This window comes from Buteo buteo, chromosome 5 (genome assembly GCF_964188355.1).
Source record: "Buteo buteo chromosome 5, bButBut1.hap1.1, whole genome shotgun sequence".
Classification (NCBI taxonomy): domain Eukaryota; kingdom Metazoa; phylum Chordata; class Aves; order Accipitriformes; family Accipitridae; genus Buteo; species Buteo buteo.
Genome location: NC_134175.1, coordinates 49,403,354 through 49,426,546, shown reverse-complemented (window position 1 = coordinate 49,426,546; position 23,193 = coordinate 49,403,354). Strand labels below are relative to the sequence as shown.

Genomic DNA, 23,193 nt, shown 5'->3' with positions numbered 1-23,193 from the left:
CTCTAATTTTTTTAATTAGAAGAATTCAAAGCTTCTGAACCTACCTAATCCTGAAAAGTTTGTGTAGGTGAAAGTACCACCGATACCAGCATTTCTTTGATGAATTTGTATTTGCATATTCATTTTCTCTTAATAGAAAAACCTCTATGCTTCTCTAGTCCCCCTAGATTCTTCTAGTGTCAAGCAAATTTTGTTAAATTTCATGATCACTTTTACTTATAAAAATTTATATCAATATTAAAAACACCTTAGTGTGGGCAAAGACAGGACAAAGACATGGTCGCATTCCTTTATACCAAGTATTAATACTGATGAAACATCAGTCTAGTACAACTGAATTAACAGCAAAGTCAAGCTATATAAATTGCTTTGTACCTTCTAAAATTATTCTTTTTATTGATTAAAGTCGCTCAAATCCCTTAACATCTTGAGGCATCCAAAGCCTCATGTATTTATTCTTTAGTAAAGCATGTGTAACATTTACATTATAAACATTTAAAATAACAAGAGTGATTTATCAGTTCTATAGAGCAATTGCTTACCGTGTGGTCCTGTGTACTAATGATGTCTGCAAGTGTTAAGTTATGTTGGGAATGATTTCTTCTATGACGATTTACCTAAAAAAAAAAAAAAAAAAAAAAAATTCAAGGATTTAAATTCAGAGTGGATTCAAATACATGCAGGTAAAGGTGGACCAACAAATTTAATTACTGGGCCACACAGCATGCATTGGATGGAGTTTTGGAAACGTGGTTTCTTTCAGTACCGCATTTCTGTGGAAAGGGGTGTTCCTCTGAGCCCTGTGTATTTGAAGCATACAGCTACTAGGCTCTAAAAATCTCTGGAATAAATGTGTTTCTTTGTGATGTCACATTGGCAAATTTACCTAAAAATTAACCAACTGATAATAGCCATTTTAAATTACAACTTTTCCATCAGGAATCTCAAAAATTGCTTAACCAGTTAGGTGCTCTTAAACCCATTTTACAGAAATGGGAAAGATGCTAATTAAAACCTCAAGGCCACAAAGCAAGTCAATCAAGAAACTAGAAAGTAATTGGGAACAAGCACATAATAGATCTGGTACATTTAAACTGCTTTCAAAGCTATTTCTAAAACCTCCATGACTGGAAGGCTACAGCAATACTGGACGCTGATTCTACAATTGTTCCCGTGTTGAGTCTGTGATTTTCTCCAGTTCCCTCTTTTCTAGGAGGAAGCCAGTATAACCATCTGTGACTTAAGTCTGGGAAATTATTGCATTATGCCAGAAATTACTACAAATAAATAAAAGTTTCATCACAAATCAAGCATTTGGCAGAGCTCAATAACATTTTACTTCCTTACAAATCTGCAACAAAGAACACGTCACCCAAAAGTGTGTCCGTGTCTGTGTCTGTATATATATACACATATATATGTAAAACTTTTACTGTTTAAATTCAATGTCAATCAATAATAATATAATTTGGAGTTGGGATCCTGTAAAATTCAGTGATTATCTCCTCTTTTAACTGAAGCTGAAAAGCAAACAACAAAATATAGTCTCAACTAGTTTCCACTGTATTCATCATAATGCATTCTCTTTTTCCCTATTAAAACAGAGTTAACCAAAAGTCATAATGTATTCTGTTTATATTCAAGTGTCTGAATATAGAAAATGTTCTTAATTAATCCAGAGGGCCACGCTCAAAAAACAGTTAAACATATTATGATCCCATATTTTTTCTCCACACATTGCTTTCATGTTTATTTGTAAGCAGTAACATTTTTAAGCCTTGAAATCTATATCCTAGATATTGCTCTACTCTCCTAGTCAGAGCTAATGAGCTTAATGAATTACCAGTTCTAAATTTAATACAAACATTTCAAAGAAAGAGATAAAACATTCCTCACAATTCAAAAGTTTCTCTGACCTATTTATGAAGAATATCACTTAACAATTTCATTAAGGGTGAGTAACAGCTGGTGACATGGCTGTGTCCTAAAGTGTTTTTCTCTCTTAATATTCTGCATCTTAAGCAATCGAGCTTTCATAAGAAATACTTTAGTTAGTGGCAGTCCCTCCTTTGGGGAGAAAAAAAATGTCAGACCACATTTTCTGTATTTTGCAATCTTGTTTTCAGGAGTGTCATGTTCCTGTTTTATTAGCATGTAGGGTAAACAAGAATGATTTGCTGATGCTATTGAGAGAACTTCTAAGATTACAGTCTTTCTATTTAGATTTTGGATGGAACTTAATATTAATGCAGGCAGAGACATGTATATAAATTCAAAATAAATTAATTCCATTTATCTTTTTCTTTATCTTTACTGTTCAACAACTCTGAAGGTTCTACAGTGCTCAAGACATATAACTAAACTATTCAGGTCTAGATCATAGAAAGTCTTTCTCACCCAGATCCCCCATTCTAATTATTCCTTGATATACAACAGAGCATATTGCCCAGCGATGCTTTCTAAAATATATTCTTCACTCATCCAAATTAAATAACAAGACACACCACCACTCCAAAGCATCTATTTTAACATTCAGCTGCTCTCTCCAGGAATCACGCGTGTCTGTTGGGGGCCCTGTGTGCAACTTTGTGAAGTGTACAGCACCGATCAGAGCTTTCGGTCGGGTCTTTGGTTCAGCGATCAGAGCATTAGCGAAAGAAATGCTCACATCTGATACATGCGAAAAAGAATCTATCAGAAGCACTAAATCCATCCACAACCAAATGAAGAAAGGGGATAGAAAAAAGTACTGGGTTTGTAGTACTAGAAAATTATCAGTGGTAGTGTAATAAAAAGACAATAGTAAGATTGCCAGGAAACATGAGAGGAGAAAAAAAACATTAAATTCCAGTTATGGATCATATTATGTGCTTTAAAAACCTCTTCGCTGTATGCAAAGCAGAAATGTTAAGGAAAACTGCATGTGTACAAGGAGAAAGAATAGACATCTTACCTGATTATTTAACACAACACTTTTTCTAAAAAAGGTTACATGCTTCTCTTACAGGGCAAAAATAAAAGAAATAACATTACTTTGTAGCCCAGCAATGAGCAATCTCAATCAACAAAGTCCTGAAGCTCCACAGTCTGAATATAGTTACAGAAATACAACCAAAATCCACAGATATGTAAGCCAAGATCAAGCTTTTCTGGAAAAAAAAACCCAAATATTTGGCTTACAAATGGAATTATTGGAAAGTTCAACAAAGTTCTCACTCATTTTCTAAACCAAAAGGCTGGTAGAAAAGAACTTAAAAAAAAAAAAAATCAGAACAGCTTGAAAAAACTCAGCAACAACAGAGGCAATATATTCTTTAAGACTGATTTTATAAAATTCCGACAGGCCTTATACAAATTTGGTCTTAAATATATTTTGCAAATACTGCTGAATGACTTAGTTATACCACTTCCTTTACGATATGTTTGTTTGGTTCAATGTTAAAATGTTCTTAGCAGAACCTGGGTGACAGCAGTCAATATACTCATGTTCCAATACCCTCACAATTTTCAGTGGTGTACCAAAATATTCAAGAAGGGAAGTGTAGGCTCAATTATTTTCATTCTGTTTTTAATAGACACACCATAAAGCAGATGTTTTGAGATTTTTTTTTTTCTCTAGAGCTCCTTTTGATTACCCTAATAAACTGAAGAAAAACCTAAATAATAGCCATCACAAGTCCTCTACCTCACCTCCCAGGGTATGATGAAAGGCAGAGATTTACAGGAGAAGTTCGTGAGATCCCTTTTTGGGAAAGGCAGCTTATCAGCAGTTTTCTGATTTGATGAACATTCTTCAGTCAGCAACAATGTCACCTGCAGCATTAAAAATCCACTCTGTGAGCGCTTGCAAGTCTGTGGGCAAGTCTGGTTTTGTTAAGTTCAGCCTCAGCAGCCCCCCCTTCCCTTAGCTAAAGGGTATCCATCTCCTACCAGAGTTATTTCAGCATCTAAGCACTAATCCGTCATCATCCTTTCTACAAAGACAAAGCCTCCATTACGTATGCCTGGTATCCCGGCGTGAAGGGACAACCATCTGACAACTGCTGTTTTAACACCGATGAAGTAAATGGCAATAACCTGATGTTTAATTTCATTTCTTTCTGTGTTCCCATTTGTTCTTTAAATTCTCCCTCTTTTTGTGGGAATTCATCACGACTAACTCGTTGCTACTCATTTCAAATAGCGTGGCATTGGTTTAGAAAGAGTCTTGGAGGGCTGATTTGGATTTTATTTCCCATTACAAGCATATTTCTGGCCTAATTCATCTAGTCAACGAGAAGCAACATACTTCTTTTTTATTTCAACCAAACCTAACAAAACCAACTAGCATTTCTCAAAAGGCCCAGACAGGCTGCTCTAGTGCAAAGTAGAGGCAATTCATTATTTCCTGAAACATCATTCCAAATTCACTTGTATCCCTAAATAATTAAGATAATTCTAAGGCATCTCTAAGTGGTTTCCAAAATTATCAAATAAGTTATTCACCACAGGTTATTTACCCACAAACGTCACCTACAAGTAACCTGGGAAAACCACAGTTTGTTCAAACAAGCAGCACCCGGTGCAGCAGAGCTCTGCTTTGGATGAGAAACCCTGGGATGACATCTACCTGCTGTTTTCTCCATCAATCACTGTACTGCTCCACCAAGGTTCTCATGGAGGTTTTGTTAGATTTCTACCTAACTATTGTTTTGTTTCATCCTACCCAAGTTGCAATCGTGTCCATGGAGATTGCTTTATAAACACCCAAAAAAAGAGAGAAAGCCCCTACTGTTGAACCCTTAATACTGCATGTTGCTCTGCTCTGGACCTGATCCAGCAAAGCACTCTGCAACGGGCTTAAGTGTTTTTCTGGATCAGGGCCAGAACACTCCATTCTTTATAGGATCGAACTTACCGGTGGCAGCTTGAAAGTTTGCAATAAAAGTACAAACCAGTCACATAAACTTTTGTGAAAACCGTTCCCTCAACAGAGAAGGAGGGGTGATACCTGATTTAGTGATGCCTGTGGTCAGTTTGTTCCCCGTCACTCCCAAAATGCAGTGACAACTTATAATTGCTTAGATAGAGAAACTTAAGTAATACTACAATGCATTTCTGTTAATGGCCCCATCCCTTGAAAGACACCAAGGCAATGGCAAGAGAAAGGAAGATCCTGTAACATTTTACTCACTGTCATGCTCAAAGTGATTTTTTTGTTTTAAAGTCTTGGGCAGTATGGCAAGTCCATCATCATCTACAGAAATTATTTTTGAAACAGCTCTGCTGTGATACGGTGTCTCTTCCACTGCGAAAGGCACCGAGAAAACCCCACAGGGCTCCCCACTCGGAGATGCTCCTTTGTCATCTCAACAGAGACGGGGTTTTGGTCCATCCTCGAGAGATGGAGGCTGTCAAGCAACAGCAGGAGCAATCCCCTTCCCCTCCCGACCCGCGGCTGCGGATGCTCTCCGTGCATTAAAGCTGTGCAATAGCTCAGCCCAAGACCCCGTTCGGCCCCGGGGAAATCTCCTCGTGTCCCAGCGGGCTCCTGGCCCATGGCCGTGGGTGCTCCTGGCTTGCTCTGAAGCCCTCCCAACACCATCCTCAGGAGGGTTACATTACAGCCACATGTTTTGGGTTTTTTTTTCCTCCTTGCTTGTCCCAAATAGATTTCTTCAGAAGAAAAGGTAATGGAGACTACAAGGCAGTATAACGTGACATTAGTTCTCTCTGCCTTTTTTTTTTTTTTCCTAAGGCTTGCAGGGAAGGAGATGCATGAAGTGCAGTTTCAGTCCTGTCCCCATCAGCCCTCCTTCGCTTCTCACCCTCTGTCCCCATCCCCAGGCCCCCAAAAACTCATTATTAGACAGGTGACCAAACGCTTTGCTCGGGAATAGGAACTTGCATGGATGGAGCTTTTGTGCTCTGGCTACAGACCAGATAATCTCTCTATGCATCATTTAATAAGAAAACCACTTCACAGTCCTTACAGGCTTGAGTTTGTTACATATGACATACTCTCAGCAGAATCTGCAGACTGAAGTCAGAGGAGGGGGGGAAAAAAGAAAGCAGGATTGTGTTGCATTCCCCCTGCATGTCTCCCTTTGAGCACACTGCCCTCTACCCTCGGTTCAGATCTCCAGAGCCTGTGAAAATAATGATAATGGTTTTGCTTCCCTTGACCTCTTGCTCCCTTATAAATCAGAATCCTATAGACCTTTCCCACAGCGCGAGGGTCCTCCTTCGTATTCGAGCCTGTGAAGGTATGTATTTTATATCAAGGCAATTTAATCACGTGGGCATGCTCCCTGACTTCAGAACTTGCTGTAGACAAGCACCGCGGTCCTTTTACTGCGGGAGTGTCTCGATTTATTCAGCTACTTCATTCATGAAATAAAAGCCAAATAGTTATTCAGAGCCTAGTTTAAATTTCAGCCAGTGTTAAGATGAACGGATTCTCTGTGACCAGAAAATACGTAATTCTAAAAAGTCTAACAAAGTCTAAATAGTAAATAAATAAATAAGAGTTTGATTACAAAGCATGGCCTGTTTGAAACTATGCCACCTTCTTCCCCAAAATTGTTGGAGGGGTGATCCAAATTTGGGGTAGCCAGTTTGGGCTAATATTTTAACTCTAAGGGTAAGCCTACAGCAGGCACTAGGTACTTTTCTCCATTAATTGCTTGCTGTTTCCCAGGAGCAGATTTTCCCTAGAGTGGGAGCCCTTTTGTTCCTCTCTAGATACTCAAATGGACTTTGAAATTTGTCCAATTGATCCTTGCTTTGAGGGAGTCCCAGCTGATGTAGTTGGCTTCATTTTTAGCCTTTTCAGGAGTAGGAGACCTGCCAAAACCATATGTAGAAGAGGAGACAGCTACAAAAGGTTCTTACCACCCCTATGAGTTCAAGAAATCTTAAGGCTGCTCTAAATTTTACTCCGGGTCGCTCAGATTCGCGTACCTGGGGATCAAACTATCACGAAGGAAACAACAGCTGCGTTGCCTGTAACCCTTAGGATTTCCAACTGGAAATCAAACTGGAACCTGGTCTCAAAGCTTCAATATGCTTTAATTGTATTAAATATAATACTCATTGATTCAAGAAAAGAACATTTAAAGGGAGACTTTGTATATATTTGTACTAGCCTTTTTTGCTACAGCCTGTAATATGTAACAAAATACAGCAACGTGCACACTGTGACAGTATTCAGCTAGCCATACATAACAAGGTATATTATAAAATAAAATATATTGGTGCTTCCTATTCTGATTTTTCTATTCATCGTGCAGTTGTTACTTTTGGTTCACCATGATATTAGAATATATTAATCTTAACTACTGCACTTGCTTTGGTGAAATTACAGATGAGTAGTGCACCAATGATTGAAGAAACACAGAGTAAAAAACAGCAGGAAAAAAATGCAATAGGCATCAGTATTTCACTGTTCTTTGCCTCTGACATCTACATCTGCAAAAATGTGTTCTTTGATGTTATGTCTATAAAAGGTAAAAATCAAAGTTAATACAGACAGAGATTAATGATAGATTATCTTTTCCTGTCCCCTTTGGATCTTAGAAAAATAAAGACAATAAATGTGAGAACTCAGCTACAGTAGCAAACTGTGTCAGCAACTCTGACCTGAAATTACACCCTAGAATAATATTCTCGGGGAAAGGGGCAAGCAAAAAAAAATTAAAACTTAGTAAGCAAATGTGCAAAAAAAAAAAAATCCCAAAGAATTGCCTTTACAAAATCACATCCAGCACATACACTACAATCAAAATGCACTCAAAAGCTCAGTCTCTCCTGAAAGGACCATCTTAACAGAGAGAGTGTAATTAACATTGATGTCACACTCCTGCAAGTCATCAGTTACTGTATACCATATAAATACCCTTGTCTAAAATATTATTAATATTCCTAGACAAATGCTCAGTCCTCTCTAGTGGACTCTATGTTAGCGCATCTCTTTATCCTGCCTCCCTCATTCTTTCTTTCAGATTTAAACAAGCCAAAAACTCACCTTATGCTACTGCAGAAGCAATTTTTATTTTTGAAGGTTAATCCAACTCAGCAGGATTTAGGGATGGCACTTTTGCTTGGTCGTAGGCATGTTGGCTCAGGCCAGACAGCTGTTTGGACATTCTCCACTGGGAATCTTGCCCTCAACACCCACAGTTGATGCACATACATGGTCTACTGGCTGCCTACTTCCATGCCCATCTGTTCAGATGGCATGGTGCCCACTCACAAGTTCGCTGGATCCTTGCCCTTAGTGTGTAGATGCCAGGCAATGATGGGCTTAGATGGGCAGCCTGCAAAATACTGAAAGTGATCATTTTTTTCCTGTAGGAAGTCCTTCCTCTGCGATAGCACTGAAGCATGGACACCACATGCTACCCTACACTTAATAACACCTGTGGACATATATGTGCCAGAAATACAAAAGGGAGGGGAGGGGAACGTACTGGCAGGAAAAAAAAAAAAAAAAAAAGAGGAACAATACCAAAAGATTGCAAGGATCCTTGCGTAAGAATATGCTCTACATTGTCAACGGCAGTGGAGGGATACCCGGGCTAAGTTGAAACAAACTGGCTCAAGCATCAGAGCAGCATCGCCATGGCCACACACACCGGAGCAGAGCCTAGTTTATACTGCTTCCCAGGCTAGCGTGCTTCCGATACCCAACTTAGCTTAAAACTACCTTGGGCACTGCACAGCACTCAGTGGCCATAGCGTATAAAAGGCAGATCATGATGAAACCAGCGTAAACCAAAGCCAGACGCGTCCAAAATTGTTTACCTTCAACGCGCATCCCATATAGATCGTACTACAGAAAATATTCCGTGGTAAACAACGGCACCGGTAAAGGTAGATAGTAAAAAAACTCATTTTAACAAAGAGCCATTTTAATTTGTGTCATTGCCTTTTGAAATAACAACTGAGAAAAACCCTACTTGGTAACAAGGGACTCTTTTTATAAAAATTAGTACAGAAGAAAAGCTTCTCTTTTTTTTTTTTTTTTTGAGTCCAAAAGCCAACCCTATTGCAGATATTTTAGGATAAAGCAGGAATGGTAAAACTAAAATATCATTTTCTTCCCAAATATAGTTTGATTAACAGCAAATCAACACATCATAGTCATTTTATTACTTAAAATATAAGCGACGTAAAATTAATGGTTTTGTTAACTATTCCAAAAGAATATATTTTATTAATTGAGATTATTCAAACAACTTTATATGTGCATATAAATCCCACGGTATTTTTACAGACCATTCATAGTTCTTTAGCTATCCTTCATGCACTGTATGGGAGTCATTAGAAAAGTTACATACTATAGTTCCTGCTCTTGGATTAGATGACCGGAACTTTAAAAGAAGGAAGGAGAGGAAAATCAGAGATCTCTGCAGCAGAGAATATTTCCAACGGAGCCTTCCAGGACTCATCCTTCCTGCCAACACTCTGGCGAACAAACTATCACACTTACAAACACTCATGGAAAATTAATAAAATGAGTTGCAAATACCCATGAAGCATATTCACAAAGCTATTCTAAGAAGCGTTTTTCTCTTCTTTCTTCCTTCCCCTTGCCGAGCGCACCCCAATACTGCTCTAACAACTACGGACACTTGCTAGCAGGCTGAAAAGAGACATAAAAGCTACGGCATGGCTGGATCCGCAGCCTGGCTTGGGGCTTTCATCTAGGCAGCAGTGGAAGCCTGTGCTCGAAGGCACATTTAAGCTGTGTCTAACTTAGTGTTTACTCTGGGGTGACTGGATTTGAGCACGCTGTCCCTACCCTAGAGAATTGTTTGCTGTGCAGAGACATCATTCTTGTCTTTGAGCATGCTCCGCCGAATCAGTCATGTGTGACTACTTGATCTGTTTTGGTCTGGACATATTGTTAAATCATTGTGTCCAAGTTTCACAGGAGCAGTGCCGAAAAAGTCCTGGCTCCAGAATGAAATTAGATTTATAAGGAACACAAGCCAAAAAAGTCGCTATGAACATCCAGTGACAAAAATCAAAGAATCTGAATAAAAACAATTTTGCTCTGACTTCCGGGCTTAGTTCAGCTTCTTTAATCTGAAGGGGAAAAAAACCACTAAGACTACCTGCTCTCTAACTTTTTAGGTTGCCGATTCCAGGCAGCACAGAGGTAAAACATTGGCTTTTACAATGGAAAGTCCTTTGGTTTTGTCGGTACAGGAATTTTCACAGAGTACATTTTTAATGTGAGTGGAAGGAATATCTTCTAACACAGGTCACGGCTGACAACCCCATAGCTAAATCTTATTTAAAACTATTCAGAGACTAAAACTAGAGACTGTAACACAGAACCACTTGGATACCTGTCAGACTGATAATATCTAGATGGCCATCTAACTTGCCACCTGCTCTCCCTTCCCTTTGCACTAATAACCTGAGTAAGCTTGCACATGCTTTTTTTCCCAGCCCTGTTGGCTCATATTAGTCTCTCATATCATCGCGACATGTAATCTCTTTAAAAAAAAAAAACCAAAAAAAAAACAGTATTACTTATTAGCATTGTTCTGAGGACCAAAGTACGTACGCAGCAGAAGAACGAAGCAAAGTTTTCAAACAGATTTTCCCAGGTGCCATTATAAACACTAACATGAAAGAAATAGAGTAATTAAGATAATAACAGATCTACTTCAAGTAGCTTTTTAAGCAAATGGGTGATTTTGCAAAGGTCAATTAGCAGGACGATTCCTTCTTATTCTATTTGACTTCACAATATTCAGCTAGGAAAAGAATGAAAATATTTAAAAGCTCAACTTTTCTTCACTCTTCCTTTGAGATTTCTCAGGTTTATATTTAATCATAACCTTGCAGCAAACCAGGTAGGACAGCAGTGATTGCTAATACTGTTACCCAGCTCTGGGATTCTCCACTTGCAACTTGCCTTCATTTCACACAAAATTAATACCCTAACACTTTTACCAAACCCTGCTGACGCAGTAGAAGTACTATAATGCAAAGGTTAGAGTTTGTTTGAGTTTTTTTTAAATACCAAAATTAGTTCTTCAAATTTGTTTCGGGCTTCAAGGGTTCTTGATTTGATTCTTTGTCACACAAGTTAAAAAGAAAAACCATCACCCGTTTGTATCTTGGCAAAATAAGAACTATAATTGCAAACCGCTATTGTCCATATTGCTCAAGTATTATTTCATTATTTGCCCTTCACAGGCAAAGAAACATTTCTAATAACATAACACTCCCTTTTGTGCTCACTCCACAAATTTGTCCATGTGCTGAAGACAACACGTAGGAGAGGAAAGTGCGGATTTCTGATTCAAGCACACTGAATCTCCTGGTTTTACTCTTGTGGCATTACACTGACAGCAAACCATATAACGTTAATACAGCAGATAAAGAAAAGAAGAAATGGAATTATCCTGTTTGAAACTTCTGAAGCGTCTAGACAGACTGGAAATTGCCCCTGATTTCATTTTCCTCATTCTGCTTTGATAGAGAAGTCACCTACCTTACATATAACAGAAAACCCTCAACAAAGCAGGAATTATCCACTGCCATCCAAAACGTGGGCAGTGTATAAAGGCAGTACTTACTCTGGGTGCACTGCCAGAGAAGTCATCGACCTTATTTAAAAAAAAAAAAAAAAAAAAAAAAAAAAGGAAAGAGAGGGAAAAAAAGGCCTCAAGAAAACAAATGAGCCAAATGTTATTAGAGGCTTTGGTGGTACACGAAAATAGAACTTTGACTGTATATGTTAGCACATATATTCCATGCTGTACATACATATATACCATGCTGTCAGCAAAGTCACAAATACACATCACGTAATGGAGGGGAAAAAGGCTTTGATTTATCACTTATGTGCTGGGTTTCTTCCTCTTTCATCCTCAGTCCAACGAAGGTTTTCAAATAGCACCAGCCGCTGTATCTCTTTGCTTCCCCACCCCTTGACATTGATGAGCAATCAAGATGGCACTGTTTATAGAAATGTTTATATAAATATTTTATCCAAACTACACTGGACTTAGCCTAGGAAATTTCTGTTTGATATCTCCCTGGAAAGGTTCCATTTCTTATTCAAAGACATGAAAAAATGATGAATTTACCAATTCTCTTGGTAGTTTCCCACTAGCCTTTGCAAAATGTACTGTAACTCATTTTATTTTGGGGGGCTTCCAACTTCCAGACGTTTCATCTTGTATTGCCTTTTTCTGCTACATTAAAGAATCATTTGGTGCCCAGTGTTGTCCCTTAATGTAGGTAAGTACGAAATCAATTGCCTTTCAATTTCTTTCGGATAATTTAAACATGCTGAGGCCTGTAGGTCCTTCATCGGCAAGACAATTTTCCTAACCTCCAATACTCTTTTTTTGCCTCTTACTTGCATAATCTTCATTATTTTAATATCACTATTCTAGTTTCCTTTTCATCAGTGCTGCTGACAGACATGAACGTTTACTGTCTCTCTTCTTCGTTATCACACACAAGGGTCAGATCAAACTTTTTGACACCGAAACACCCGTAGGAGCTACGTTTTGCAGTAAAGTCTCAGAATGCAATTCCTAGTTCTGGGAACAGCATGGCCTGTGTTTCCCATATATACATGTATTTGGATAAATTAAAATGCACTTTCAGCCATTAAGCAATCCAGATCACTCTCCACAAGTGCCTTTACCCAGACCTATTTGCCAGTCCATCAATCGTTGCTTTATTTTAAAACGTTATTAGAACTGTTCTATTTACTTCCATATCATGGATAAAAAGAGTGATTAGTGTCAAGCTTAGTACTAGTCCCTGGAGAACAACTTTAAAAATTCACCCAGTTGATGATGATTCCCCAGGGACTACTTTCCGAAACGTGTAAATTAATCAGTTCTTAATCCATTTAACGTGTGCTTCACTGATACAGCATATAGCTAATATTTAATCAGAATGTCACGTACTATTAAGCCGAGTGACTTACAAACTTTCACCACACTTCACAAATATGGCTGCCTTTTTCAGTGAGATTTGCATCAAAAAATAATTCTGTTTTATTGGGGTTTTGGGGGGTTTTATTCAGCTATGATGATTGACATCAATGCTATTCCTAACTACTTCATTTTTTTAATTAAACCCTGCAACAATTTTTCCACTAGTTGACCCAATACTCTGTTAGGTTAATCTGCCTATAAAATATTTGACGTTATCCATTTCCCTTTTTTGAGTATTGGCATAATGGTTGCCCTTTATGAAACTTTTGTAATTTCCATGACAATGCAATATTTATTTCTGATTGAAATCAACAGGCATGGACCACCTCGGAAAACCCTGTAAGGCTCTAGCATGACATGTATTTAAGTTTCTTAAAATTTTGTAAAATATTGCAAATTTTTTGAAAATTAGCATCACTTGTAGATGCCACTCAACATGGTTTTGGTCATTAATAGCATGGAGTTCATCATAGTTTCTTGTGAGCAAATTGTGCATGATTAAAAACAAACAAAACAACAACAACCACCATACACAAAAAAAACCTACAAATCCCAAACCCCACAAATATTTATTGACTGTTCCTGATTGTCCTGCATCACTATTAATAGCTGCATCATCCTAACAGTGTGCATGTAACAGCACAGCATTAAGCTCTTAATATTAGAGATAAAACAACGTTCTTGAAATTATTCCTGTGCACAGAGTTCAGAACTTAAAGAATTTGGAAAACTCCAGGACAGAGTAAAAGCATCAGTTTGGTCCAGCATTGCAGTGTTTGCAGGATCCCCCTCAGTGATACAATAGCTGGGGGGAAGTTTGTTACAGGGAAGATTTTATACACTCTTTAGTATTTGGCTGCTTTTCACTGTGTAAAGGGCCTGTCTATCTCTGAAATGGGTGCCATTACAAAAAACAGTCAATTAGTCAATATATCTCAGTTTGTCACTACCTAGATTCAGTGACTATAGATTTATAAAATGGTGAATGCGCAGCACGTTGTCTAACAGAAAGAACAAAACTACCTGGAATCTACAATCTCCGCATGCTAAAATAATGAAGTTGATTTTGCGGCGCATTGCATTTTATACAATCATCTCTTTATGTGTAAGAAAAGTCACCAAATCAAAAATGGGATAATTTGTCTCATTCATACAGGTGCACATACGATCAGAAAGGCAGAGGCAAGCTGGCATACTGCGTCATGCTGATTTTTAAAATATCTGCTTATACCTTCTTGCAGGTTTAAGCACGTGTGCGTGTGTGTTGAAGTGGAACACAATGGAAGACAAATCCACCCAAATTATAATTTCTTCAGTAATTTATTACACATTGCTATAGAAACTAATCTGCAAACTATTTCTTATGTGGCTCGAGAAGTATCAAAATTTAAATTATGCTCTGAATAAACATCTTAAAATGTTCCGATGTCAGTATACACAGAGCCTTTCCCTTCCCAGCTCAAATATCCAAAATACTGTAAATGGAGACTGATCTAAAAAAAAATCCTACTTCAGATCTGAAGATCATCAGATCTATTACACAAACCCATTCAGGCACAGATATAGCGGTTGTTGTAAATGTTCAGAAAAATTAGCATACAGGCACATGCAACTCTAATAGGTGCTTAAGTATAACCAGTGGGAAGTGGAAATGGTTGTTTGGGTATATACTACTGTGAAAATTCAGCTATTTATGGTGCAAATGCACACAGAAGTGTGCAATAGTGAATTTTTTTCCCTCAACTGTATTCTTTTAATAATTACTGAAAGATTAAGAGGTAGTCAAATGGCGTAGATGGACTTTTTTCTTAAAATTGCTTGCATATGCTTTGTAAGTGATATTTTTCTGAGCCTAACACCCTCTGTTTTGTAGGTCATACGGATATCTACAGACTGTGTGGATACTGAAGGCGCTTGTCCTTTAGCCTTCTGCCTCACCACATGATTGAGCATCCATATACCTTACAACCATACACCCTGTCGAGTGTTATTCTCTTACATATCACAATTTACCTCGCTTTCTCCACTCAAACATGCAACCAAGCTGAGCAACAAGCTGCTTCAGCTGCCATGTCATTTCAGTTTTTACACATCTTCTCTTTTTATGTGTGCTCTACATCTCCGTGATGTCTCATCTCCCCGTTCCACTGCCATAGGCTACAAGTCAGGAACAAAGCTCAGGCTCAATGTCAAACAGAGTGAAAATGGGAAAATATCATAGAAGAGAAAATTAATGGGCACAAACACAGCTCTAAAACTTCCATCCTTGTGGGCTTTGCAACTTTCCCTCATTTCTTGGCAAAATCTGAAGTAGGAGAGAGGAATAGTATTTCTGTAGGAAATGCCTTAAAGACATATTCAGCTAAGGAAAATACAAGTCCAAAAATTGAAGGTGGAAGAGTTAGGCTTGCATACTAAGAAATAAATAATCCCGTGAAGTGTGCAGTCAGCCTCCTTTTATCTGAAGAATTAACTTTTTTCCACTCTCCACAGTCTTCCTGCTTTCCCCCTTTCCTTGCCTGACCACTGTGGCTTGTGGAGGTTCTCATTTCCAAAAACGCCTCAGCAATTGATAATCCAGAGTCCAAGACACAGAAATGGACTCCGAGGCTGAAATCACAGCTTCTCTGCCTGAACCAAGGTGTCTCTCTCATTTCAAACAGGGAAATCTCTCTCGCCACGTCTTTAGAACAAAAATGTTACCTTTCATCTTTCCTTATTATTTTTTTTAACATTTTTGTTTTTCCAAGGAAATTATGATGTTTGCAAGCTACATTTAAAAAAAAAAAAAATTAAAACCCCCAAAACCAATACTTTAAAAATGGTTGATCCTACCCACACTGACGTGGCCAGCAAATACACAGATTTCCTCATATGTCATGAGTCATTCAGTTACTATGAAATCTAAAACGTGGCCTAAGACTTTTTTAGAAATAGGGATTGTATATTTCTGTAAAAAAATAGAGGTCCCAGAGCACACTATTGTAAAAGGGAAAGGGGATACTTTGGTTTTATTCTCAAACTATAGAATTACCTTGCTCTAGAAAATATAATCTTGTTCAGAACCCTGTCTCTCTCACCCCCAAAGGAGTTTGTTTTTCAAAAAATAACACTCCTCCTCATTTTGTAGATCCCCAAAAAGCAAACACAAGAGCAAATACTAATATGACAAATATGAACATTGGTATTTTATTTTGATCCAGATACTTGATTTATCAACTAAATTATTTATTCAGGAGGTAACACCATACTGTATGTGGCACTGTTTCTTATTGTGTGTAAACCTTACCTGAACATAATATATGTAAGCTTAATAAACTCTTTTACTTTTAAATTTCAGTACTCCATCTTTTCACTCTCTGAAGCATATAATTTATACTTTTGAACTAACATGCTATAACTGAGCTTAATACATATTTTTTTTTTAACATCTTTCAGATGAGCAAACCAGAGTTGAAAAATAAAACACCTCTTTTTTGGGGATGTGTGCATTCACGATGCATTTTCAGTCTGTTTATTAAGTAATCATATCTGGGTACAAGTGTCAACACAATTTACGTTTTGAATAATGTGAAGCAGATAACCTCAATTAACAAGTAATTAGAGTCATTTTCCTATTAAGCAGTTTCCCTAATTGTTTTTGAAACCTGGAACTAAAATTGTAATAAATAATAAGCGGCCAAAACATGTCCCTGCATTAGCTTAATCCAGGCTCTTCCACTGCGGCCTGGGAAAAACGCGACAGAAATAAGGGCTGAATCCCCATGTGATATTGAGAAAAGAGGGAAAAGTTTTGTAGCTGCAAACCTCTGCATAGTCTACTCTTTTCTGTTGTCATTTTGTGGGTTTGGGTTTTTTTTTTCCTCACCGTGATCTTCTTTCCTTTCCCTCTCTCTTTTCACCCCCATGATTTCTTATATTAACATTTAACATGTGAAGTGTTTGACTTAATCATTGCTGTGGATTGACTAGAGCTTATCAGGGAAAAGCCATCCCACAGTGAACAAGTAGGGTATCATCTCTGTTGAACTACAGTTTATAGCAGTGTAAATTAATTTGATACCTTATGTTCTACCTTGCCAGCATACTATACCTCTGTTGATGTGAAATAATAAATATGACCTGGTTTTTGCAAATAGAACGATTTGTGGGTTTGCTGCTGGTCATCAAAGAAAAAAAAAAAAAAAGTCCTTCCCTTGGATACCAGTCTTTAAATAGATACACGTCACATATCAAGTACAATAAATGAGCTAGGAGAACATAAAGATTTCACCTGTATTTCTCCGCTTACACTACATGACCTCATGGAAAACACTTATGTTGCACTCCAAAAATCAAGGCGGGGGGGGGGGGGGGGTGGAATCTAGTTAAATACAAAAGGAAATCCAGTAGCTGCTCCTCACCCTAAACCAAAACAGACAAGCAAACTAAAAACTAAAAGAAAACTCACCCAAAAGTCCCAGGAAAAAAAAAGCAAGTGCAATAATATTCTCTTCACCCACAAACCCCTTCCTAAGCCAAAGCCTCCTGTCTTGCAGATACATTTATCACAAGTGCAGCTAGAGCGCTGTACTGGTAGGATATACCAGTTTCCCCTGAAGGTAAGGAAAGAGAAGGATTTCTTATAGTCCGTGAAGGAACCAAAGTACCTGTGACTACTCAAAAATGTACTTAAGTTAGCATATATCTAACTAGACTTCCCCCTCCACCCCACAAATAAACATTTTGCTGTTGTCTCAGTGTCTTCAGGAAATTTTGCCAGCCTTGGCAGAGTACAGGGCTTATATTTTCCCCATTTTTTTAAAAATTTCAATAAGGGAATAAATCAAAACCAGACCCCTGAAAATAAAAAGTGAAAAGCCTAGGAAGATACCCTGAGAAATTCCAGGAAAAACTCTGGTAGCTATGGGAGGACATGAGCTGTTCAGAAGGAATACAAACATTTAAATAATATAACTTGCTGGAAATTAGGCTTTGTGAGAAATCCCATTGATTTCTTTTAAGTCATTTTATTAAAAGGTCTATTAATGCTTGGCTTGCACTTTGTGGCTATGAGAGATGTTGGAATGAAGAGCTATCAAAGGTGGCTATCAAAGTTTTTTTCTTTTTTCCATTTAACTTTTTCTAACTATTAAGCTGCTCATTTTGTGGAGACAATCATTAGTGTCTTTAATGTGAAACAAAGCTTCTGGATAAGAGCTGCTAGCTGAAGATCAATATGAAAGATATCATTTCAGTTACAGCTTTAATAACTGTAACAATAGGGAGCCTGGCATCGCCGGCTTTACGCATTAATGTAATTTAGAATCTACCAGGTACAAATCTTATCAAACATTAGCAGTGGCTGCACTGGGATTTTCTAGGTAAGGAAACTGTGTGATAAATGGGAAGTATTTTAAAGGTAAACTTTCATGTAATCGGGCTCATCTGCCGTAAAACCATGAAAGAACTTACAGGAAGAAAAAAATAAATTCAAAAGACATTCTTGGAAAACAACGGCAGTTTTTAAGGAACTGGCGGTGCACGGGCGCGTAATGTGCTCAGAGTATACTAGGATGTCTCTCTCGTTCAGATCATCGTAAAAATCATACGACCCACAAGACCGGAGGATTAGGAATTTCAGCCAAATTCAGTGCCATTACAGATTTCCTACAAACCACCGTATGTAGAAGTCCACACCTACCTGGACGTGCATTGCCTAGCTTTCAGCTAAACCACAGACTAGATGAGGAGCATTTTCCCAGGCTGCTAGCAAAGCACCAGCACTGCAGACCAGGAGCACGACCCTTTCTCCAGCCAGGGCCCACAGCTCCACTCAGCTGCAGCAAATTTCCCTTTCCCACCCCATTTCTTCCAGCCCACCTGCCTCCAAATCCCTCGGCTCTCTCCTTGCTCTGTGCTTTTCTCAACTACCAGCCCATCGCCCCGACCTTTCCCAGGCTTTTGAGATTTGCGTGGTGGTGTCATCCTTCTTCTTCTGCAACACTTTATCTACAGTCACGTTATTTCTTTTCCCAGCTCTTCAATGTCTTGATTTAAAAAAAAAAAAATAAAATAAAAAAAAAATCACTCCCCCCCTAAAAGAAAATCAGGCCTGAAAATGTTAAAACACAAATTTTGGATCTTGCCTGCAAAGTTATTCTTAAAACCTGATGCAACTGGCAGTTTTTTTAAACAATTTGTTTAACTTGTGTCCAAATGTCTTCAGGTTTTAGTGCTTACAGGTGGCCACTTTAGATTTACACTTTAATTTTGAGAAAGATCTAAACTGGGAACACTGAATTTTCAGTTTATCATTTGCTGATAAAAAATGGAAAGCTCAAAGTTGAAGTAGCCAACTACTGAAAAGAGTTGGCACCTGGCACTTTAATTTTTAAACATTGTTTTTTGTGTGTAATGAGGTTATAAAGTAAGAGTCTGACTTCAGGACCACAATCAAGAAGAATGAGCTCTTAAAGATGACAGAACTGCTGATGTGAAGCTCAGTTGGTCCAAACCCCAGGTTTGGTCCAAATAAACACACAAGAGTTTGGATGCTCATCTGGGTTTTCTACCTGCCTTGGGGCTAGAGATGTCATGAGAACAGATTCGCTCATCACAGCTGCAGTACTTCCAGTTCTGGCCATGGATGAAATATCCAGGAAAACAATCTTTCTTGCAGAGCTCGGGGGGGGTGGAGGGAAGTAAGGGAAAATGGGATAGGGTATTTCGCAATCATTCAAATTTGATTCCAAAACTGGGAGAAGATTCAGAGACTAGAAAGGATAGCACATTTTTTTTCTTTATTTGGGATTTGGCTATACTCTTAAATGCAACTTTTTACTGTAACTGCCGGAATATGTGGCAGCTCAGACAGTCAATAATCATGAAAAGAAAGGCATAACTGTTTCTAAAGTTTAGGCATATTCAGTACTGTCCTAAAGTAATAAACACAAATTAGTAGTATTGGTCTCCAAAATACAAAGAAAAAAATTTTTTTTCCTGTTTTCCCCAGGCTTTCTACTGAAAAATGAAGCTCCTTCTTTCTCCCAAGATGTAGGGTCTTGGGCTCTTCAAGGGGGAAGGTTTCAATTCCAGTCTTGCCATGGCTGTGTATGTATGCATGTATACCCATAAACACAAAATCACAGATGATCAAGACCTATTTCCATAAAGACTATGAACCTCACCAAACAAGAAATCAAACAGAAAATAAAATATCACCATGTTAACATGACTGGATCAGATCCTGAAAAAAAAAAAAAAAAGGCTGACTTCAAAGGGAATTTGATCTGATTTAGGGCAGGGGAATGCTGTTGTCAACTATTTGTCTAAGAATAGGCACATTGCCTAACAAGGACGCTCTACTGTCTGTTTTAAAACCTCTTCTCAGTGCATTAAACAACATTTAGTAAGCATGTCCATGTATTGTGCAGTAGCCCATGTATTTAGGGCATGCACAAAATAATTTGATCCCCATTGCATTGCATCGGTAGTGTAATTATTTCACTGCAGTAACAAAACAAACAAAAAAACCCTGGTTCTTTACCTCTCCTGTCATGTTGCATTGGGTCACTTTGTGTCACATGATGTGATATAATGTAACTCCAATGCAAGGAGACACATGTCCCTTCTCATTGGAAATTTAAAGAAATGGAGCTTACTTTTCCCCTGTGGGAAACTATGCAGGTCAGGTGCCCAAGACTAGCTACGGGAAGTTTGATATCATCTCAGTTTCAGTACCTACATATTTCAAATCTTACGGCGTTTTGAAAGGAAACGTGTTAGAAGCCACAATTTAGCCGTAATACAGTACTTAATAAAAATAGCGTAGGAGGAATATAATTCCACAGCTTATGTTCCTTGACACGGTGTGCACTGACACATATTGCCAAAGAGACTCTTTTAAACAATACTTTTAAGCATACTTTTTGAAATATAGACTATAAAACATGAAAGCCTTCAGAGAAACCTAATGCCACTAAAAGCACGTGGGTGTAGAATCAAGGGAACAGAACTGATTAATGATGAAGCCAAAACAAGACTTTTTTTGATGAAAAATAGTGAAACAGTGAAGCACAGAGAATATAGATAAGCAAAACGTACAGGACCTGGGGCCAGGTTTCCCTCTCAGTTACACTAGCATAATTGTGGAATAGTTCTATTTCAATTAACAGAGTTAATACGATAAGAATAGAATTATCAATGTAATGAGCGTGATTGAAACGTGACAGTCGACCCAGCTCTGAGGCAGACCCTGTAGTGTGTGCAAAGGAGCTATGCATCATCCTCAGCCCCATTTTACAGGTAGAGAAACAGAAGAAGGGATTAAAAATCTCTTGGCAGGCCAATGTCCAAGCTGGGACCAGGGAAACATGACAAATTCCAATCCAGTTCCTGGTCCACTTGCTTGCAATAAGTAAATACAACAGAAGGCTACCATGGAAGGCAAGTGAAATATTACATATACAAAATATTGTCTTTCTAACATCATGGCATGTTGCTATCTCATTCCTGAAGCAGAGGTGTAGCTTTTTAGGGCGTTGGGACATTTAGCATCAGGGTAGTAACTTCGGTATCATTAACATGTCTATATATTTGAGTGCCACTGTTTACAGGATAAAACAGCAGAAAAATTAGAAGCCTGAGAAGCACAGTCAGACCAGATGCAGGAAATAAGTTTTTCCTACTAGCAAAAAACACAAGGATGTGTGGAATGGCCTATGAAATAATGATGATACAAAAGCACTGGGATCGTCGCAATTTGAATTAGATGTTAAATTACAGAAAATAATACTATTCAGGGGGTTCTGGTTGGTTAAAATCTCATGTCTAGGTTTTCTTAGTCTGCTCAGTTGCCTTACGAGGACAGCTGAAAGGCTACATTTTGCAGAGTTTTGGAACAAGCAAGTTTTGAGCTACAAGCACTTGATCCAACCCAATGATTGTCCTTTGGCTTTGAACAAGCTAAGACAAAGGAAAGGAACATTTGGAGTTCTTAAAATTTGACTCATTTACATCAAATTCATAATCTTTGCACATTGTTGGTAGAAAGAATTAAGGGGGGGGAGGAGTGTCTTTTTTCCCTTTTTCCTTCTAAACTTGTTGGTTACACAGCCCCACTCAGCAGTTACGACTGGGAAATGACAACCTCAGTCAGCACCTGTTCTCTGCTCTTGAACGAGATATCACATCTTATGTGATGAGGCCAAAAATGACATTAGCATAGACTTCCTCTAGTATTCTATAGGTGACAGTAAAATCAATAATTTCAAAAGAAGAAATATGTATTTACCCCTTGCATTTCCCTGCGTTTTCTGAAGAACTACTAACACTACCCCAGAAGATATTTTCTGAGTGTTTCTTTATCTGCTTTTCTATCAGTTTGGAAAACCATGGCTTACTTCTCTAAATATCTTGAAGCAAAAAAGGGATTCACCAGTGGAAAGAAATGCAATACTGTTTTGCTTTTCCAAAGATACCTAAAAGGGCGAGCGAACAGTAGGTAGCATTGGATTGAAGGGAAGAGTGCTCAAACCACCCTGCACCGCAGCATCTGATGTTCCCTTGAGGCAAAGGATCGCGTTTTAAGGGACCCATCAACTGGTTAGGCAGAAGAGCAGGGTCTGGGCTGGACTGCCCATCATCGCCTTTCCAGAAGGCACACGTGCCTTGGTGTCACCAAGTGAAGGTGGGAACTCTGGGCAGACACCTTAAAGGGGGAGTACAGTGTTCCCGGGCCTGCCCCAAGCTCTCGCCCCAAGGGGGAACATCCCAAAGCACGGGCTCCTTGAGAAGAGCCAGCACTGGCCTCTCCTGTCTCCACAGCTACTGCCAGCCTCAGAGACAAAAAAGGCTGTGAAGAGGCAAGCCCAGATGAAAAGAAAATGTGAAACAAAAGAAGTGGAGCATGGTTCTTAGATGGCAAATTAAATAATATTTTCACAACTAAGTTTTCTTCCCCCCCTCCCCCAAGCTATACATTATGACAGAGAGAAATGCCACATCTGAAGAAAAAAACCACCCCTCTCTATTTTTTTTACCCTTTTTCACTTTGTCCTATCAGCTTAAAAATATTTTTAAATATTTACACCATGCTTTCTATGAAAATGGAAGGGATTTGCAGGCTTTGAGGAACGTGCTGGTCTTGTCAAACCTCCCCCAAATTGTAGACAACTCTATTAATGATAATACAAATGTTGCATTCTTTCACTAGATACGAGGAAAACAACGGGGAGATATTCACAGCGAGGAT

At 38.4% G+C, this 23,193-nt stretch overlaps 1 protein-coding gene across 1 annotated transcript in view; it reads right to left on the bottom strand.

The window, feature by feature from the left end:
* The window catches only part of ARHGAP15 (Rho GTPase activating protein 15), a 330,235-nt gene that overhangs the window by 281,928 nt on the left and 25,114 nt on the right, over nucleotides 1-23,193 (bottom strand). Inside the window, exon 4 of the mRNA XM_075028952.1 lies at nucleotides 543-617. Coding sequence (XP_074885053.1) covers nucleotides 543-617 — 75 coding nt within the window. The remainder of the gene's footprint in view (nucleotides 1-542; nucleotides 618-23,193) is intronic.